At 46.1% G+C, this 18934-nt stretch overlaps 1 protein-coding gene across 3 annotated transcripts; it reads right to left on the bottom strand.

Annotated features, from left to right (window-relative positions):
• Positions 1-4646: 4646 nt before the first annotated feature.
• Positions 4647-17721, bottom strand: abcg1 (ATP-binding cassette, sub-family G (WHITE), member 1). 3 transcript variants are annotated; one of them, XM_053423288.1, is made up of 15 exons: positions 17659-17721; positions 16951-17176; positions 12346-12463; positions 12067-12199; positions 11528-11578; positions 10109-10254; positions 8300-8423; positions 7991-8105; positions 7674-7859; positions 6490-6620; positions 6236-6404; positions 6052-6152; positions 5313-5471; positions 5116-5234; positions 4647-4875 (listed from the first exon to the last, which is right to left on the bottom strand). In XM_053423288.1, the coding sequence occupies exons 1-15, from the start codon at positions 17719-17721 to the stop codon at positions 4647-4649; spliced, it is 2070 nt and encodes a 689-aa protein (XP_053279263.1). The 3 variants fall into 3 exon arrangements, with proteins under 3 accessions (XP_053279263.1, XP_053279264.1, XP_053279265.1); XM_053423289.1 differs by having other exon boundaries at positions 6490-6591; positions 7714-7859; XM_053423290.1 differs by having other exon boundaries at positions 6490-6588; positions 7714-7859.
• Positions 17722-18934: the final 1213 nt, after the last annotated feature.

The raw sequence follows: 18934 nt of genomic DNA, 5'->3' as shown, positions 1-18934 counted from the left end.
AACTAATAAAAGAACTCTTGACCCTACTCGGTGTCCGCAAGTCCAGAACATCACCTTACCATCCTCAGGGTGATCCTCAGCCTGAGCGGTTTAACCGCACTCTTCTGGCAATGCTTGGCACGCTTGATCCAGCTCAGAAGCCAAAATGGAGCCAGCATATCAGTCAGCTAGTGCATGCTTACAACAGCACAAGAAATGATGCCACTGGGTACTCGCCCTACTTCCTTATGTTTGGAAGAGAGGCACGGCTACCAGTTGATTTGTGTTTTGGCATTGGATCCGAGGAAGAGGATGATTTGAAACACCACCAGTATGTGGCCAACATGAGAAAGGAGCTACGGAATGCTTACCAGCTAGCCGTTGATGCAGCTTCCAAGAACCATGAACGGAACAAAAAACGGTATGATACAAGAGTTCGGAATCAGACCTTGGAGGAAGGAGACCGGGTACTGGTTCGCAATCTTGGCATCACAGGAAAACACAAACTACAGGATCGTTGGAACTCCCTACCCTATGTAGTGGTCGCCAAGTTAACCAATCTCCCTGTGTATCGTGTAAAACCGGAGAGGGGAACTGGTGTAGTGAAAACATTACACAGAGACCACCTGCTACCCATTGGTTACCTGGTGAGAATGTCTGCTCCATCAGATCGGACAGTACAGCCCAAGAGACCGGTGACCAGGGCACAGCAAACTAGGTGTGAAAACGAAGATCAGACACAAAACACAAGACATGTAAGCCGAGATGAGTACACCTCAGAGTCTGATGAGGAACAGGTCTACTTTTTACCTCCACTGACACTTCGTGCCCGTGTAGACTCTCAGAGCAATGAGGCTGAAAAAAGGGATGCTCCGGACCTGCACGACAGACCCGTGAGAGATCATCTTGTTGTCAATGACTTACCTGAAGCGGAGGAACCAGCGAATGAACTTCCAGCAGCAGAGGAGCAAATGGAAGAAAGTCCACAGACACGCCGAGACTCTGTGGTGGACACAGAGCTAGACGAGGGAGACGTCCCTATCCCTAGCACCTCGGTTGTGGATGCTGACTCTCGCCGTGAACCTACTGCAAAAAGGAAAGTGAAACCTGTTCTACGCCTCAGTTATGATGAACCTGGACAACCGACTGACAGACCTGTGACTATTAGTTTTCGAGGCATGATAATCCAGATTAGCTATTGCCCAGACGCCATACAGATACATTAGGCAGAATGTGGAACTATTGATTTGGGTCTGATGAGGACATCCAGACACTTAGATGGGGGAGGATGTAGCCCTTGCTAAAGTAATGGGTGTATTTGCATTTTTGATAATAATATAATGTACAGATTCATAATTCATGTGAAGTTTATTGTGTATTCATGTGTTTAAAAATGCATAAATATGGTTAAAATACAAAGGTTAAAAAGTTTAAAATCTACATGAAGTATGTGTTAAAAATATAAGTTCATGTCATCTCATGTCGTGTTCTAAAAGGAAAAAGAGTAAGTTCATCGGAGACTGTGTTCAAGTGTAATTACGTTATTTACACAATATTTGTTTTAAGAGTTGTCGATCACAAAAGTCTTTGCTGTGTTTGGCTTGTGCAGAGCTTGGAGACTCCGGCCAATCGCGGGAGCAGTCTGACGTGAGGGGGTGGGATTTAGACTCTGTGGTGGTTCCGGGAAGAAAGCGAAAAAGAAAAAAAGAAGGAAAAGAGGGAGACACGAGTTAGCCCAACCGCGTCAAAGTTTTTTTTTAGAGGCTGAAAGCTCTTGTTTGTAGGTCAACGGACTGTTACCTGATAACAGTCTGATAGCCATGTCAAGAGGATCTGCGCCCTCTGGTGTGGACGAGAGCTGTCGGACGGAATCGTACGAGTGGACTGTGAGTTTCGGCTGCGCCTGCCGGCGAGCCGCCATCCCCTGTTTCCCCACGGACTGTCGGGAGCGCAGGGACTGTTGTCGGGAGCCGTGAGTAACTTGATTTGCACGTGCCTTTTATTTTGCTTTCAGAAAGCGAAGCGGCCAGTGTGTTTTGGGCCTCAACGCACACGAGCAACGGAACAGGCCTGCAACGGGGTTTTGGGATAGCTTTTCCCAGACTGTTGTGGACTGTGGTGTGTGTGTGTGGGTTCATTGCATTATTCGCTCGCTTTATGATTTAAAACGGGTATCATTTCTGTTGAATGTTAATTGTATTGTCACTGAACCCAAGTGATTATTGCCTATTTTTATTTTTCTATTTTGAACTAAAAAAATCCTCTAACTAAAGAAGGTATTTACATTTAAAGTGCTATTGTGTGTGTTTTTCATTTACTAAATTCTTATTTTATTTATTAAGCAAAACAAAAAAGGGAATATCATAAGTTTAACTCTGGCCCCGCCCCATAGGTACATGAGACGGGTGTTACATATGTATATATATATATATATATATATGTATATATATATGCGTGTAAATATTATTAATATATTATATATAACTCACACAGGAGCTGAAAGAGGCCAACTTATATATATACAGTTTATATATAAGTTAACACATTTACTGTGTTTTATATGTATCGATCAGATTTGTGAAAAATAATAAATGATTAATTAATAAATAATAAATAATCATTAATGAGACGAGACTCACAGACTGAGTTCTCTTAAAGATCAGCAGAAGAATAAGTCTGCGCCTCCATCACCTCCAGGTCCTGTGGAGTTTTGAGATGGACGGCAGACGAGGGACATACAGGCGTGGACAGTGACTGAATGGAAGGAGGGACGACCGGCTGATGGTCCTGCTGGTCCTGATGGTTCAGATGGTTCAGATGGTCCTGTTGGTCCTGAGAGTCCTGATGGTCCTGAGAGTCCTGATGGTCCAGATGGTCCCAATGTTCCTGAGAGTCCTGATGGTCCCAATGTTCCTGATGGTCCCGATGGTCCTGAGAGTCCTGATGGTCCTGATGGTCCTGATGGTCCAAATGTTCCTGATGGTCCTGAGAGTCCAGAGGGTCCTGATGGTCCCAATGGTCTTGAGAGTCCTGATGGTCCTGATGGTTCTGATGGTCCTGATGGTTCTGATGGTCCTGAGAGTCCTGATGGTCCAAATGTTCCTGATCGTCCATGTGAATTCAACGTGATTGACTGACATTATGTTGATAAGGTAACCGTAGCAACATTACAGTGTCACTGACCATAACAGACGTCTCTGTGTCAGTCGGCCTGAACATCAGGAGAACTGGGTGAGATCCCGCCACTTAAGGCAGGTTAGAACACAACTATGGATTTTGTTTTCATGTCGCTGGATGAAACCTTCCCCCTAGTGGGTCGTTGAGGTCACATATGAATCGTAGAGAATCTTTGCCTCTGACCTGAACATTTTAAACCAAGACCTGGAGTAGAAGCTCGTTCACCCCGAGAGCCAAACACCCGGATACAAACAGAAACTGAGTCTGATCCTCCAGAGAAGATCCAGAGAACTGAGGAGTTCAGGTCTCAAGCAGCTTAAAGTGTTTGACTCCACAAAACACTTCTAGAGTTTCAGGGGTAATCAGTGTTGCAGCCTGAAGTAACTGTAGACACTTCTGTAAATGTATTAAAACAACAGAATAAAATATAAATGCCTCCATCCTGCTCCTGTGGTGTTATCAAGTGACCAGAAGCCCTGTCATTCAAATTCCACAGGAAACAAATGTCTCTGATATCCTCAGGAGCCACGTTCACAAACACACTTTACATCACCTTTCATTTAGCTGATGCTTTTATCCAGAGAGACTCACAATAAGTGCATCAACCATGAGGAACAAACCAGAACAACAAGAATCAAGAAGGCAACATTTGCTTCAAGAGGCCAAACTACGAAGTGCAACATGTAAGCGCTACTAAATATATCTATACTTAATATTATTTTTATTTTTATTTTTTTTTTATCCGAGGTTTAGTCTGAAGAGAAGTATCTTTGTTCTGAGAAAGATGTCCTGTCCTGATGTCCATGTGGAGCTGGTTCCACCGTTTAGGAGCCGGGACAGGAAACTGTCCAGATGTTGTTGAGTGACAGCTGTCCCTCACAGTGAGGGAGCAGCTGATTGGTCGATGCAGAACGGAGTGGACGGGCTGTGAGGTGTGACCAGGTCCTGGATGGAGAACGGACCCAACCTCTCACAGTGTGGTACCAAGTACTAGTGTTATGAAACATTACAGAGATTTTATTTTGAAAAGATATGGGTTTGGTCAGTTTAACTGAGTCCTGCTTTAAAAAGTTTATCAGAGACTGTCTCTGATTCTAGATAAACAAATATTTTTGAATGATTCTGTAAAGTTTTCAGTTTTTACTCTAAACCTTCACATCCAAACACAAAGAAACAAATAAAAAATCATTTGTAGAAATGAGAGGTTGATGTAAAATATGTAAAAACAAAAACAGACTGAGGAGGAAGTGAAAACTGAAGAAGGTGAGTGTGCGACTCCACCTACTGGTCATCTTTATAAACAGTCACTGATGATAAAATCACAATAATATAACAAATCATCAATTGTTTTTCTCTTTATTTAGACCAGCTCCCGATCAGGACCTGAACTCGTTTTTAAAGCCAAAGCAGGTTCTGTGTTTGTACGGCTAAATGCTAACTGTGGCCCCAAACTCAGATCTTCCACTGTGACTCTTCATCGTGTTCCTTGTCTACCTCTCAGCACTGATCTTGTACCGCAGGACGAAGTAAGCCATGAGCCTCAAGGAAAAGAAGAAGATGGCGAGCACGATGAAGTCCAGGTAGAGTTTGGCGTCCAGCATGTCCAGCTCCTTCAGGATGGCCTCGGACTTCTGGAAGTGGCATGTTTCATTTTTCTCGCAGTGAAGATCTTCTCGATTCAGACCATAGATGGATAAGATGACGCCCTCAAAACCATATCTGAAAAACAAGGCAGGATCAGGAGATTCAGTCAAAGCATTGAGATGATCACCATAAGTCTCTTTTAGACTCATTGAACCAGCAAAGAGGCCCTGGACCCGTTGCCCTGGACCCGGGGCACCAGGACTTGACCCAGAAACACTGGGATGAAACACAACACCAGTTATAAATCTGCCCAGGATCCATCCCCTTCCTTTTTAAGAATGACCCGAATGTTTTTTGATTAGACAGCGCCCCCACCTGACATAGGAAATGTAGGACATCCACTGCAGGTACCAGGGGATGGTGTCGAAACTGACAAAGAACCCAGAGAACAGCAGCACCGGGATCGCCGTGACTGGACCCACAAATGTCGCCACCTGCAGGACACAAACAGAACTGAGTGAAGTCAGCGGGTGAAGAGTGTGAAGTCACACAGTGAACTCTGGTGAAGTGACCTGCAGGGAGGTGGAGGCGGCTCCGATCAGCAGACCCAGACTCTGAGCCACCAGTGAGGTCAGGACCCCAAGAGACAGGAAGAGGAAGAAGCGTCCGGCATCCGGAGGCTGAGCCGTCATCCAGTACACGATGCTGCAGTACACCAGCGGGAAGACCACCTGTAGCGCAGAGGACACCGAGACCTGGATGTTAGCTCTCGATCGAGTTCAAGGGGACATATTATGAAAATTCCACTTTTGTAGTGCTTCTACAGGTTGATTTGGTGTCTGGCATGTCTACCGTCCCAAAAACTCTGGAAAGAAACAACTCGCGCGATTTGTTGTAGTTCCTCTATTTCAGAAAAGATACGTTAGTGTGCGTCGAATGGGATTAGACCGAAATAAACGTCATAGTCACACCATGCCCATGTAGGGAGTCTCGCTACATGGCCTTGGACGAGCGAGAAAGACAAAGACACAGACAACTGTGGTAAAATGGGCATAATATGTCCCCTTTAAAGATCCCAGGGGAGAAATTCTACAGGAAGGGGAAATCCTTATCATTGCAAACACAACAATATATATATATATATATATATATATAAACAAATACAGTCTGCCTTTACAAACAAATGTTTGTAAAGGCAGACTGTATGATAGGTGATGATTTTATACACCTGAGTTCAATGTTGAAGAGGTCTGTCCCCATACTTAGATCTATATATCTACATACCAACCAACCAACCTTTGTCTTATTTACCTGGAAGGGGACGTCTGCCATGGTTTTAGCCAGGTAATAAGCCTTGAGACTGTACCAGTAGTTCAGGTGTTCCCTCAGAAAAACTCCCATCTCCAGAGGAACTGAACAGAGAAGGTGACGACATCATCTCACAACAGAAAGAGGTTGTTGAGCAGAGGGTGAGAACGAGAGGTAGGTGACTCACATGTGAGAACTGTTGGCATTAGAGCTGCAAACATCAGGAACAACATGGAGAAGAACAGGAACCCAGAGTTACTCAGAACCTTCTTGGCCTCGTTACCGATTCCCAGATACAAAAGACCAATCAGAACACCGATCCCAATGTGAGACGAGATCCTCAGGTGAGTCAGCACCTGCTCCACCAATGAGAACACTCTTACTAACAGGTGTGGCTGCAGTCATCTTACCTGACCAGCAGGTGCTGCTGTTCACACTCACTGAGTCTCTGAGGATGCTGAGGAAAGTTCTCCTGAACAGGATGGAGAACTGGGTCATGCAGCTGGCTGAGAAACTGTGACAACCTTCAGACGAAGAATTCTCCTGAGAAACAAGTTTTTTAAGAATGTTGAGTCGACAACTTGCTTTTGCAAATCCACTTACAAAGTCATCTAGTGACATATAACAAGCAACTGAAGCCAGAGGACATGAGGACATGAGGACATGAGGACTAAAAATATTTTCAGATGTGAGCTCTGTAAAATATCCTCTGGACATGTTGTGTAGATGGTGTTTGTGAAGCAGGAGCAGGTTGTTGGGTCCGACTCTTTCAAACAGGAAAATGTGGCAACATCCAGGTGAGGGGCGGAGCCTGTACAGCAGCAGGGGCGGAGCCTGTAGAGCAGTAGGGGCGGAGCCTGTAGAGCAGCAGGAGGCGGGACATGATGTATGAACTCTGCTGTGGAAAGATCAGTGTTGTTGTTTACAGCTCATCCACACCGGGGTCGGCCCTCATCACCAGAAGATCTGGAATCTCCTCGTGTTTCCAAGTGGACGTCTTCGTCTTCTACGTGTCCGGCTCCTCTTCTTCATCCTGAGATGTTTGTGTTCTTCAGGTTTCACGTCACGTGTTAGAAACCTCATCAACACGTCCACTCGCTCACTGGGAAGCTTCCACACATTGTCCTGTTGGTTCCTTGTCATGGACTCTGACATGTTACACACATGTTACCAGGAGGCTGCAGGAGAAGATCCAGAACATGTCCAGAGACACTGACTCAGACATTTGTTCTCACATGGAGAACCTGCAGAGCATGTGAGGAACACGTCAGGAACATGCGAGGAACACGTCAGGAACATGTGAGGAACACGTGAGGAACACGTGAGGAACACGTGAGGAACATGTGAGGAACATGTAATGAACACGTCAGGAACATGTGAGGAACATGTGCAGATCATGTCCGACTTTAGTTCATGTCTGAAAACAGCTTTATTCTGAAGGTTTTAACTGAGGGTTTGCTTAAAGTTTGATTTATAGAAATAATTGAATCTGAAAACGTGGTCAACATTTAATGGTGGTCAGATTTCTGCAGAACAGAGTATTATTATTATATAATGCCTCATTTACAGATCTGAACAAATATTTCAGGAATCTTTTCAAAATAAAAGTCTTCAATGTTGTTGATGAAGTGGAGAGGTTGTTGTTGGGGTGCGTTTGTTTCGTACCTCCTCTGTGCGCTGCCACAGGAATGGGTGGAGGTTTGTTTCTACGTTCAGCTCCATCTGATAATTCTTCTCACACTTCCTGTCATGAGCCGCCTTTACCAGCCGCACCATCTGATCCCCGTACTCCCCAGACGCCACCTCCATCACTGAGAGACCAAGGAGCCAGGGTGAGGGTTTGTGTGTTTGTAAATGTATGTGTGTGTGTGTGTGTGTGTGTGTGTGTGTGTGTGTGTGTGTGTGTGTGTGTGTGTGCACGTTAATTTGAGGGGTTTCTTACCGAAGTCAGCAGGGTTGTGGTAGGTGGGACAGTTGAGTCCGAGGTCTCTGAGGTACGGAACCAGACTGGAAACGTTTCCTCTGTAGATACACTGACCCTGACTGAGGACGTACAACTGAAATCACACACACACACACACACACATGAATTAATAACCTAATAAGCTGATTTATCAGTTTTTATCACTTGTGAATAAATACAGTTTTATAACTAAAACCGGACTCGACCTGTTCATCAGGACGTTCTTCTGACCTGTCAGAGTCTTTGTGTTCTGCTGTGTAACAAGTTGCTGCGTCTTGGTTCAGTTACCTTGTCGAAGAGCTCGAACAGTTTGGCGCTGGGTTGGTGGATGGTGCAGATGATGGTTCGTCCTCCCTGAGCCAGAGCTTTGAGCAGAGACACCACCTGGAAACAGGACGAGCTGTCCAAACCACTGAGACAGAGGCAGACAGGACGTTTAAATCTGGCCAAAGTGTGGGCCGCGGCCCCCCGGTGGGCCGTGAAGCCACTGCAGGTGGGCCGGGAGAGATCATAAAAAAGTTTCAGATTTGTAAGTGAGCATTAAATTACGACGAAACCTTTAACGCGCGAAGTATATTAGGTTTAGCCGTAGATTGTAGCGAAATGTAATTTGTAAGTTCTCTGTTATACGAGCAGCAACAACTTATGTTTACTAATCCACTTATTGCTGTCATGGCCCCTGCCTCACCTGCCTTCTAGTTTCTCTCTTTCTTTCTCTCTCTCTCGCTTGTTGCAGGTGGCGTCACTAATTACTGATGAGGTCCTGGTGTGCTGGAGTTGGGGCCTTGATTGACCAGCTACCTTTATAAGCTCCACTCCTGCTCTCAGTCGGTGCCGGACTATAGACTAAACTCTAGTTAGTTGTCACAGCCAAAGGATCAAGTTTAGACTCTGAAGCCTGTTTGTTCCCTGTCTGACCTCCTCTGTCTCCCTGCCCAGGACCAGCAGCTGGACTATTTGCCCCGACTCCAGCCCCAGCCTGCCTGCCTGTCTGCCTGCCTGCCTGTCTACTTACCTGCCTGCCTGTCATTTGACTATTGGATTACCAATAAAGCATCATTTAACTTTACTTCTGCCTCAGCCTCTGTCTCTGCCTCTAAGTCCAAAACCTGGCCTTAACAGTATAGTCCGGCCACAATGGACTTGGCAGAGCAAGCTGAGGCCCTCAAACAGGCAATGGCTCTCCAAGGAGCACAGCTGGGCCACCACGACGAGGCTCTGCATAACATCAAGGACAAGGTGGATCGGATCACCACCGCCCTGTCTGCTCTCATCGCCCGGCTGGACGCGGCTCCTACCGTCGCCGCTCAGGCCCCTGCTCCTGTTCCACAAGCCCCCACAGCCGCTCAACCTGCTGCTGCTACAGGCGCTGCTGCCCTCGAACCCCGGATTCCCCCACCAGCTAAGTACTCCGGTGATCCCAACACCTGTCGACAGTTTCTCACACAATGCCAGTTAGCCTTCAATGCTCAGCCCATTAGATATGCTAGTGTCTTAACAATTGCACTTATTGTTTCACATTCGTAAAAAAAAAAATGGATTTGGGGACTTTTGGTATGTCCCGTTATTGGATCTGCACATGCATATTTAGTTCTGTGTGTGGATCATATAGTTTTGAATAAAAGTGTGGGTGGGCCGCACAAATTTGTCGGCCGTGGGATTCTTAAGTTTGGGACTGGCTGTTGTAGACAACATGATTCTGAAGAATGCACCTGGATCACGTCCAGATGATCAAAAACATTGAAAAGAAAAAAAAATTATGAAACGCTCAACAGTTTAACAAAGAGCTAGAGAAACATCGCTGATCAGACCAGACCAGACCACCTATCATCTAAACCATTAACACCTGTGGTTCATTTATAGTCTCCAGTTCAGTTAAACCCACTTTAATGGGTTTGGACTGTGGAGAAATCCCAGGCACACTGGGAGAACATGTGAACTCCACACAGACTGACCACAGCCAAACCAGGATTGGTGTCCTGTGTGAGGCGAAACCAATTACCCGACAAGACCAGAATTAAAAGCTAAAACTTAAGACTAGGAGCAGAATTAGGGCCCAGAATAAAGTCCACCACGAGGGCCCTCAGCAGCTCGGACCTGGTGGGTTCGTCAAAGAACATGACCGGAGGGTTATTGACGAGCTCCAGAGCGATGGCCAGTCTCTTCCTCTGCCCCCCCGAAAGGTGAGACGTCCTGGTTTGAGCACAGTCCAGTAAGCCCAGAGCCATCAGGATCTCCTGGACCTTAACACAGAAACCAATGGATTCATTTATCAAACTTGGATTTATAATAAAGTGAACAAATGCCGAAAGTAGCGTATGCAAAAAACGATTCGCGATGATCACGCACACCTGAAAGCCAAGTTCCCTTTAAAGATCAAAGCCAACCTGGAAAGGCGTGTGCATGGATCAAAGTCCGCCCTCTACACGCCCACATTCAAATCACTTCATGAATATTAGATTCAGTTCAACACAAAGATCCAAGATCACAGATCTATAGAATCTATTTGAGTCATCATCATGGGACAGGAAACGCCACAGTCACTAAACACTTGCTTCCTCCTCAGCCTTCTTTCCCGTTCTCCTCCATCGGTGTCAGTGCTTCTATCACACACTACTCATGTATTCACAGTAATCAGATTACTTCACACATCACTGGATCGTAACCTCCACTCTGGGACATTATGTGAAAATAGAAGTTTGAAGGTGAACACAGTTTATCTATTTTTGTAAAGTGCAATAAAATATATAGTTAAAAACTATTAATCACTTGCTTCTGTAACTTATTTACTTATTTTATGTTGTATTTTCTATGTTACGTCTAAGTGAAGGTTCGGACCCCAAAGCAGACAAGGAGTGGTTTGTAGATGGATAAGGAACAGAGTTTATTTAGCTGGCGAGGAAAAGGAAGGCAGGAGTAGCAGGGTGCTGGCTGGCTGTGGATCCTGGCAACGTGGAGGATGAAGAGCCGAGCGACGAGGCACACGAGAGTCCTGGGTGAAGAAAGTAACAAGGTTAGCTTAAATCCAAAAGACAACGAAGTCGAGTTTCCTGCTCATCACTTGCTACCGTATTGGACGGAATAATCTGGCATCGAAGTGCTGAGATGCCCAGGCTTAAATGGAGGAGGATGATGAGGATTGGACGCAGGTGTGCCTCGTCCTGCTGCAGCCACCAGCCAGCCACACCCCCTGCCACACACAACACACAGGGGAACACAGAAGGGAAGGGGAAGAACACAGCCACAAACTACACAACACAATCACAAACACCACATTCTACAGTTGAAAGTTAGAACTGTTATGTTCATGTTGATGTGGATCAATAATCTGCTTCAGATCAACTCCTCACTTCTGCTCAGGTTAAAGTTATGTTCAACATATTCGTCGATGACAGTTTGGTTTGGTCTACGCACTAAATAGAAAGATGTGTACGTTATAAATGAGGATCCAGAACTTCTGTTTCACCTCGGAGATCATCATTCACACCAGGAATTAGCCAGTGGTCTAAAACGTACCATCCCTCTGCGAGCCTCCACCTTCTCCTGCAGCTTCAGGTTCGCTGAAACCTGGAAAACAAGAGGACGTCACTCGGGTTCAGGACTAACAGTGTTGTGAATAAACGAGTTCAAAAGAACACGTTCATTTTTATGAGAACGTTGAACTGAACGCAACTCAATGACAAATAATGAATTTGAACGGTGAACACGTTCATATTATCTGAGGTCTAGCTAAAACGTCACGGAATGTTTCCTGCTCCTGAGGAGAACGCCGGGTTTACACCGGACGCCGAGCCGGGCCAAGGAAAGCCAAGGGCCTCCTATCAACACCCCCCCCCCCCCCCCCCCCCCGTTAAACCTTTGTGCGGAGGACTTCGGTTGCGATGCGGCGCGCCGATGCTTTCGGTCACTTTCCACCTTAAAACTATGAAATGAACTTAGCTATGAACTAGTTCAGGTTTTAAATGGTGGACTATGAACGTGAACTATTCATGTTTACTTGTAGGAACTGAACGTTGAACTAGTTCATGAGGTGTCTACAGAGTGTCTGGTGGTACCATCATGGCCTCCTGCACGGTGAGGTGAGGCAGCAGCATGTCGTCCTGCATGATGTAACAGGAAACCTTCCTGAAGGAGCGCAGGTCTCTGCTCTGACCGTTGATCAGGATCGTCCCCTTCATCCCCGTCTCCCTATTCAAAACACACCAGATCACTGATACTGGACCGGATCATGTGATCACTGATTCCTACCAGTGATCTTATCAAGTTTTCCTTCCATCTTATTTATTTCTCTTCCTTTTAGGTTTCAGGTGAGACTTGGAGTCACATGACCTCACCTGTAGCCGGCCAGGATATTCATGAGCGTGGACTTTCCGGCTCCTGAGGGCCCCATGATGGCCACCAGGTCCCCGCTGGTGAATTTCCCAGAAATCCCTTTGAGCAGAGTCTTGTAACCTGAGCCAGGAAAGAAACAAAGAGAGAGAAAGTTCCCAGACTGAGAGGACAAGCCTTTGTCCACACATCCACCAATCAGGTTTCACTTCACACACACACTGAAAGAATATCATTCATCATTCGCATTAGTTGTATGAATAGGGTTACCATGGAAACCAAAGAGGAGGATGAAAATAACCTGCTGTTTAATGAGATTATCAGAATAAGCCCAGCGACCGACAGTAACCTCCACTGTCACACTGAGTTTAAATACAGATCTGAAAACTGTCGCCTCCTACAGGTCATGAACCTCCTCCACGTGAGCAAATGGGACAGGAGCCAGACTAGAAGTTAACTAGTAGAAGTTAATAAATGTTTCTGTCGTTTCACTTCTTCTTTCTGATGTTTGTTCAAGTTTCTGATCCGTTTGATTTGAATCAGTTATTTGATGATATAAAAACAGGCTGAGACGACATGATTGACAGCTGACACTGACTCAGGATTGGCTGAGAGCATGTGGGCGGGACCTTGATACCACACCTCCACTCCTCTATCACTGCTGCTCTGACTGTGAATGACGTCATCACCACAAGATGGCAGCACATCTACATAAGGTGTTTTTCTGTGGTAATCTCAACCCTCAGTATTGACTGTCAGGTGACCTATTCTGTAACCAATCAGAGATTAGAGACAGTGACCTGCAGCGACCTCTTCAACCTTGAGCCACATGTACACTCAACATTTATGGGGGGCCATTTTCAGGTTCAGTATATTGCCAAGGACACTTTGGCATGCAGATGGGGAAGAGTGGGGATTGAACCGGCAACCTTCATGTTGGAGAGCGCCCACTCTACCCCCTAGGCCACGGCGTCAGGAGAGAGAACTCGATGGGTTAGCAGGTGTGAAGTGTTCTTAGTGAAACTGTTTAATCTGAGGAGGAACAAAGAGTTTCAGCCTCAGAGGAACCTGATCTGTTCCCAGCGTCTCATTAACGGCCGGAGCATGCTTCTGCGTTTTCACGGGCCGCCAGCGCAAGAGCCCTTCCGGGCCCCTTAGTGCTTATGTATCTCTTCTTACGTGCGTCGTCCAATTTTTCTAACTATACGGAAAAAAGCTCCGCGAGCCTCACGCAGCCGCAAGGCTGTGATTGGTCGGCTTACTACATTCTTTCCAGAGTCGTGTTTCCGGTTTCATGCCACATAACACCGGCAGAAACAACGGAAGATTTAGAAGAACGAATATGGACCAAACAGAAGAACGGTTGGCAGAAGAGATCTGAAAGTATGACCACTTGTATAACCCGTCACTGACTGGAGGATCTGTCCGCCAGAAAAAGGCTCTGAGGAGCCGGAGTGGTGATGTAAATAACCAGTCGACGACGACTGCCACAAACAAAGAAGGCGTCTCTAAGGCCGTCTTCAACTAAACACGTTACTCCCCCTAGTGTTCTAGCGGGGAACTGCTTTGTAACACACGCAACGCTTTGAGAAGCATGAATGACGAGTCCTTCGACACAGCCGCAGACGCATGCGCTGGCCTTAACTCACTAACCGTGACGTGCACGTAGTGCACAGTGTGCTGGTTCACCACGGATCAACGGGTTCATCGGACCATTGTTGACCTTTATTGTCAGGGATTTGTGTTTGTTTTCATTTTCTACATTTTACATTATCCCTTCTTTTTAACATTTGACTGTATTGTCTTTATGTTTTTTTTTTTTATTGTTGCAAATGTTTCAGATCATAGACAGCGTTTCTGTTTTAATATTTGTTATTATTTGGAATATTTTATTATTCTTGTTATTTTTCATAGTATTCATTATTTTAATTCTTCGTGTTTCAATTATTTTGATTGTTGTTTGCTGTGATGTCACAGATGACATCATCACGTCACCTCTGTGAGAGCGTTGCTCTGAAGGCTGTGATGATTGGTCCGATCAGATTTCATTGAGTGAACTTTTTGTTCATGGTCTTTTCTTTGTTTCTTTTGTTGTGAAAAGCTGAAACAGGATACGAGGTTTTCTGTTCACATCAGTGTTTGACTTCATCTGAAGACAAATCCCTGTTTGAGGCGGTTTACATGACATCACATCAATCTGTTTCACAACCTTTTGGTTTATTTGTCTCTTCATATATCCAGCAGCCGGCTGCACTGTATAAATAACCAATCATGTGAATGTGTAAATGCTGAAGAGCAGTTTGCTTCTGTTGGATTTAATTCTGTCAATCTGACCTGCAGCTATTAACAGCATGAGAGATTAACAGATTACACCAGATAACACACACACACACACACACACAGACACACACACACACACACACACACACACAAACACACACACATAAAATATGAAATGGTCACGATGTGTATGAGTGAACTCATCCATGTGTTTTGTTAAAGTTCATCAGCTCCTTCATCTCCATCTGACATGATGTATAAACACTTTAAACATGAAGTTACAAACTGGTTCTTCTCATGTAGTGAATCCTGTTGTTGTGTTGTTGTGTTGTTGTGTTGATGTGTTCAGGTCCATCAGCACCTGTTTGTGTCCTGGGAGAGGAGCCTCACATGGGACTGAGCTTCATCACTGGTCACTAAGTTTCTGTTTGACTCTTGTTGAGTTAAGAACAGAGGAAGTTGCTCCTTGTTAACGATGGGGGGGGGGGGGGGGGGGACGACACTGGGGCTGCGTACAGCTCACCTGGTGGAGCTGCTGCCCCCTGGAGGCCTCACCACTAGTGGTCCAGGTTTGAGTCCGAACCGCTGCCCTGAGCTGTCTGCCCCCCTTCACATCTTACTCTCTCTCCTCTCCAAATCAAATACCTCCATTCTGCTCCTGTGGTGTCATCAAGTGTCCACAAGCACAGACGTTCATATTCAACCTGAACCGACCTCATTTACACCGAGTTTTAAGCCTGAATGTCTCTGATAAACCGAAAACTCCCTCCCAAGGGCGCGTGTTCATTTGGCCACGTCCACTGGCATCCCCATCCATCGGCATAGTGGTGAGTAGATAACGAGTGAATGATCCTTTTTGGGTGAACTATCCCTTTGAGACCTGTTTCTTTAAGACCAAGGGTCTCGTTTAACAAACGTGAGGTGGTGACCTGAAGCAGATTTTAATTTACATTAAAATCAACAGCTTAAGTTTTTTACCTTTAAACCTTCTAATTGCAAAATATATAAAACAACAGCCAATTAGGTTCAGATTCCATTAAACAGCGGAGTCATTAAAATGAATGTGACGGAGCCGTCAGGCGCTCACTCAAAATATAGAGAAACTATTCACTTTCCTAATAATATCCCAGAGTGGAGGTGAGGAGCCACTGATGTGAGTTAATCAGTTTGATTAAATAAATAAATATGTATCAGTGTTTTCTTTATCAGTGACATCACTGCTGTCCCATGACGTCGCTCTTCACCTCCACCTCACTAACGAACACCTCGATGTCAGAAAGTCTCACTTCCTGTTCTCATCGCTTGATGACGTGACTCCGTCAGGACCAGTGTTGCCATAGTTACTTTGAAAAAGTAACTTAGTTACTTTACAAGTTACTTGCTTTTAAAAGTAACTAAGTTAGATTAAAAGTTACTTGATTTTAAAAGTAACTAAATTAGATTACAAGTTACTTTATTAGTTACATTCAGCAGCTGCCGACAACACCCTAAGCATAAAAATGACAACCGGTTTAGCCAACACTCACTTTATTAGAAACCCCCGAAGTCCTTCCCCCCCCCCCCCCCCCCCCCCGCCCCCCGCGTGAACGGAGGGTTCCCCCAAGCTGAGGTGATCTGACGGGACCGACACGCGTCCAGAGTCACTGCCGCCGACCGCCGTACCCGGTCCCCTCCAACCGGTCCCCGCCTTCCGCAGCGCCGACGGACACCGCTCCGCGGCATACTAGAAGGAAAGCCCCCGCACCGCGGACGAGCACCTCCCCCCCAAAAAACGTCGAGGAGTGCCGCACACCGAGCCTCCGGCGGCGTGGAGAGGAGGGCGACGGGCCGACTGCTCCCCCAGCCGCAGGACGTGCCCAGCGGGTTAACCACAAATACCGAAATAGTAACGCAAAGTGACTTGGACAAGTAACTTTAATCTGATTACTGGTTTGGAAATAGTAACGCGTTAGATTACTCGTTACTGAAAAAAGTGGTCAGATTAGAGTAACGCGTTACCGGCATCACTGGTCAGGACTCACGGTGGAAGCCCATTGGTCAGCAGCATCATTTAATATTTATGAGGTGCTTTGCATTGACCATTAATGGTTGAAAGTGGGCGTGTTGAGGGCGGATCTGGAGGCAGATCCACGTTGGAACGTTTCCAGGTGGACTGTGATTCGTGAAGGGAACTCAGCGTTCAGGCGTGGGAGCGGATTATAAATCTGAATGTTCTTTGTGCGTGCGCCCTTTGGGGCTTTAGTGCGCACGTACAGTTTTAGTATGAATCTCACGCACTGTTGAAACCCCTGGTCCTCTAAGAACTACGTGTTCAGATTCTTGTGCAGTACCTTTCTTCCTCCACCAGGGTCCCTCTGTGACAGAGTAGGAGATGTCTCTGAATTCGATGTTGACGGCCGGTCTCCGTGGTAGAGCGGAGAACCTCTGGGCCTCCATCAGGTCGTTGTCCACTTTCTTCAGGTGTCGCTGCAGCAGCGGTCGCTTAGGGACCACCTCGTCCAGACAGACGCACACGGTCCTGGGGTCCAGCATCAGGTCCGGGGGCCCGTTAGTGTTCTGAGGGCCACAGAGGAACCTCATCACACACACTCAGCTCCTGCTCTTTCAAACTCAAAGCAGCTGAAGGATCTGATCAGAACCTGTTTGCAGGGAACTCAGTGATGAACAGAAAACTGTGATACTGAGGACCCCAGATCAGGTTCTGTGCTCCAGATGGTTCAGGTTCAAGTTACACAATGTATAATGCCAATGAGTGTCCTCACAACTACAGAGAGACGTGCATGTGTGTGTGCTGATAATCTGCTGCAGGAGGTAACTGTCGGACAAACACAAACACACACGCACACACACACACACACACACACACACACACACACAAACTGCTGACATTCATCTTCATCAACATCATCATCAAGTCACTGTGTGTGTGTTTTTGTCTCACTGTGTGCCAGTCTGTGTGTTTGTCAGTGTCAGTGTGTGTCAGTGTGTGCCAGTCTGTGTGTGTGAGTCAGTGTGTATCTGTGTGTGTGTGTACTCACCATGATGATGGAGTTGGTCTCACTGGGGTTGTGAACAGACCAGGCAGTCATCGCACAGGCCATGGTCGAGAGACATCCACACTCTCTCTCTCTCTCTCTCTCTGATCTGTCCTGGAGACACGCCCCAGCCCTGACTGCTGACCCCGCCCACATGGCAGTGACCCCGCCTACCCAGAGTCTGAGCAGTGACTCAGGTGTGTTTACACTGTAAAGCATGACTCAGCGGAAGTAAAGTGACCAAAGGGTTGGTCAGGTTCTTCTGTGGTTCACACCTCTGACCTCTGACCTCTACAGCTTCAGAAGGTGTCTACTCCGAACCTGCAGCATGAACCTGAAGTGAAGACATGGACTCTGTCCTTTAGAACCTGAAGTGAGGAACTGGACTCTGTCCTTTAGAACCTGAGGTGAAGACCTGGACTCTGTCCTCAGAACCTGAAGTGAAGACCTGGACTCTGTCCTTTAGAACCTGAAGTGAAGACATGGACTCAGTCCTTAGAACCTGAAGTGAAGACCTGGACTCTGTCCTTTAGAACCTGAAGTGAAGACATGGACTCTGTCCTTTAGAACCTGAAGTGAGGAACTGGACTCTGTCCTTTAGAACCTGAGGTGAAGACCTGGACTCTGTCCTCAGAACCTGAAGTGAAGACATGGACTCAGTCCTCAGAACCTGAAGTGAAGACCTGGACTCTGTCCTTTAGAACCTGAAGTGAAGACCTGGACTCAGTCCTTAGAACCTGAAGTGAAGACATGGACTCAGTCCTCAGAACCTGAAGTGAAGACCTGGACTCAGTCCTTTGAACCTGAAGTGAAGACCTGGACTCTGTCCTTTAGAACCTGAAGTGAAGACCTGGACTCAGTCCTTAGAACCTGAAGTGAAGACCTGGACTCAGTCCTTAGAACCTGAAGTGAAGACCTGGACTCTGTCCTTTAGAACCTGAAGTGAAGCGTCCTAACTTCAGCAGAGAGAAACTGTCCTTTATGCAATAAGAAAACACAGTTGTAAGTTTTGATGTTACTTTGTGAAGCCTGAAGCTTCTTCTGTATAAAACATGTTTACTGTGTTTGAATCTTGTTAATAAAGTTGATTTGAACAGAACAGAGTGGAGTCAGGTTCAAACGTCTTCTTCTCGTTCCCGTCAGTCGGTTAGATTTTTCATTAACTTTTCTGTTTCAATGATTATTCAACATATTGTTATGGTTTCTTCTTCTCTTTCATTTCAGACTGAACCTTCACTTCACTCTCTCAACAGCTCCACCTTGTGGCTGAGCTGCAGAA

The sequence above is a fragment of the Pleuronectes platessa genome, chromosome 5 (genome assembly GCF_947347685.1).
Source record: "Pleuronectes platessa chromosome 5, fPlePla1.1, whole genome shotgun sequence".
Classification (NCBI taxonomy): domain Eukaryota; kingdom Metazoa; phylum Chordata; class Actinopteri; order Pleuronectiformes; family Pleuronectidae; genus Pleuronectes; species Pleuronectes platessa.
The sequence above is the reverse complement of the archived record's forward strand: the minus strand, read 5'-3'. Positions and strand labels throughout refer to the sequence as shown.